The sequence below is a fragment of the Cariama cristata genome, unplaced genomic scaffold (genome assembly GCF_000690535.1).
Source record: "Cariama cristata isolate BGI_N322 unplaced genomic scaffold, ASM69053v1 scaffold34450, whole genome shotgun sequence".
Taxonomy (NCBI): domain Eukaryota; kingdom Metazoa; phylum Chordata; class Aves; order Cariamiformes; family Cariamidae; genus Cariama; species Cariama cristata.
In genome coordinates, this window is record NW_009594685.1 from 413 (window position 1) to 1,750 (window position 1,338).

General features: G+C 57.5%; 1 protein-coding gene across 1 annotated transcript in view; it reads right to left on the reverse strand.

Annotated features, from left to right (window-relative positions):
• RBP5 (retinol binding protein 5, cellular) overlaps nt 1-1,198 on the reverse strand; it is a 1,535-nt gene extending 337 nt beyond the window's left edge. Inside the window, exons 1-3 of the mRNA XM_009698868.1 lie at nt 1,126-1,198; nt 681-859; nt 105-206 (exon numbers count right to left, since the gene is read on the reverse strand). Of these exons, the coding sequence (XP_009697170.1) occupies nt 105-206; nt 681-859; nt 1,126-1,198 (354 nt within the window). The remainder of the gene's footprint in view (nt 1-104; nt 207-680; nt 860-1,125) is intronic.
• Between the last annotated feature and the right edge of the window lie 140 nt (nt 1,199-1,338).

The following is a 1,338-nucleotide window of genomic DNA, read 5'->3' on the forward strand; positions in this document are numbered from 1 at the left end:
GAAGGAAGCTGCACGGCTGGCTCAGAGCCTGCAGCACCCGTGCTGTGTGTCCCCCCCGCCCGCTGTGACTGGGATTTAGGAAGCAGTGCTGGACCCCTCCTCACCAGATGCAGCTGGTCCCCCTCCAGCCAGTGCCTCCAGCCTCGGTTCCTCTTCTCTCCTAGCTGCTCACACACCAGCTGATCCCCGTCCCAGGAGACAGTTGTCTGAAAAAAAGGAGGAGAAGGGAAGACGTGGTCCCACGACAAACGTGTCCTGGCAATACAGGCTTCCAGCAGTGACGCTGACTGTTCCTCTCAGATGCATTTTCAAATGCAGTCCCTGATCTGGCGTTTCTTTGGTAGCTCCTTGGGACTGATGCTCTTTGTGGGAGGTGAATGACCCTCTGGCTTCCAAGTGCAACAAAGTACTGCCAAGTGGGCTGACGTTCTGTCTTTTCAGGGCTTTGTTTGAGAGGGTAAGTACCCTCTGGGTCCCAAAGTACTGGGTTTTTGGCTGTTTGGTGCTCACCCCCTTTGCTGTGAGCGATTTACTCATAGAACCACTTATTCTTGGACCTGCAGGGACATGCCAGCTCTGGGCTGGGCCCTCATCTGGTTCGTGAATCAAAAGCTGAGCAAGTCTCTGAACTTCTACTGCACCCCAGTCCACTGTCAAACCGCATTGCTTGGGCTTCTCACCTGGCACTTGCGTCCATCCACAGGTCCCAAGTCTTCTTCAAACTGGACTCCCAGGTCAAAATCCATAACATAATCCCGCAGGGAGGTGATGGTGCGGATGACCATGTGATCTCCCGTGTGGATGATCTCTTTATCAGGCTTCAGGAGGCAAACCAGTTTTCGCAGGACCACATTGATATCTGGAGGATGAGAGGGAGGGGAGATCTGTGGACGACCTGGGCCCCTCCTCTAGCAGCATCCCCGCAGAGCTCCTCCGCTCTTTTAGCCAGGGATCTCCAGCCGTGACACCTCCTCACCCCTCCCACCACAGCACAAAAGCGATGGTCGCAGAGAGAAGGGCCAGAGGGTTCCCAAACCCCTTCCTCCCCTTCCCGAGTTCTGGCATTTTTGGAGACAGATGGAAGCAAAAGGGGAGGAAATAGCGGGATAAGGAGCATGGAGTTACCTAAAGCCCGCAGGTAATTGTCCATGTTCTCCTGGGAGACGAAGCGGTAATAGCCGGTGAGGTTGGGAGGCATCCCGGGGCAGAGGGACAGGGCCGACGGCGAGGAGGAGAGAGGGCAAGGAGCGGGACAGGCACGGAGCCGGGACCGAACTCTCTCGCCGGGCGGGCAGGACCCTCTCCCGCGGTGCGGCGAGGCCTGCGGGGCAGCCCGGC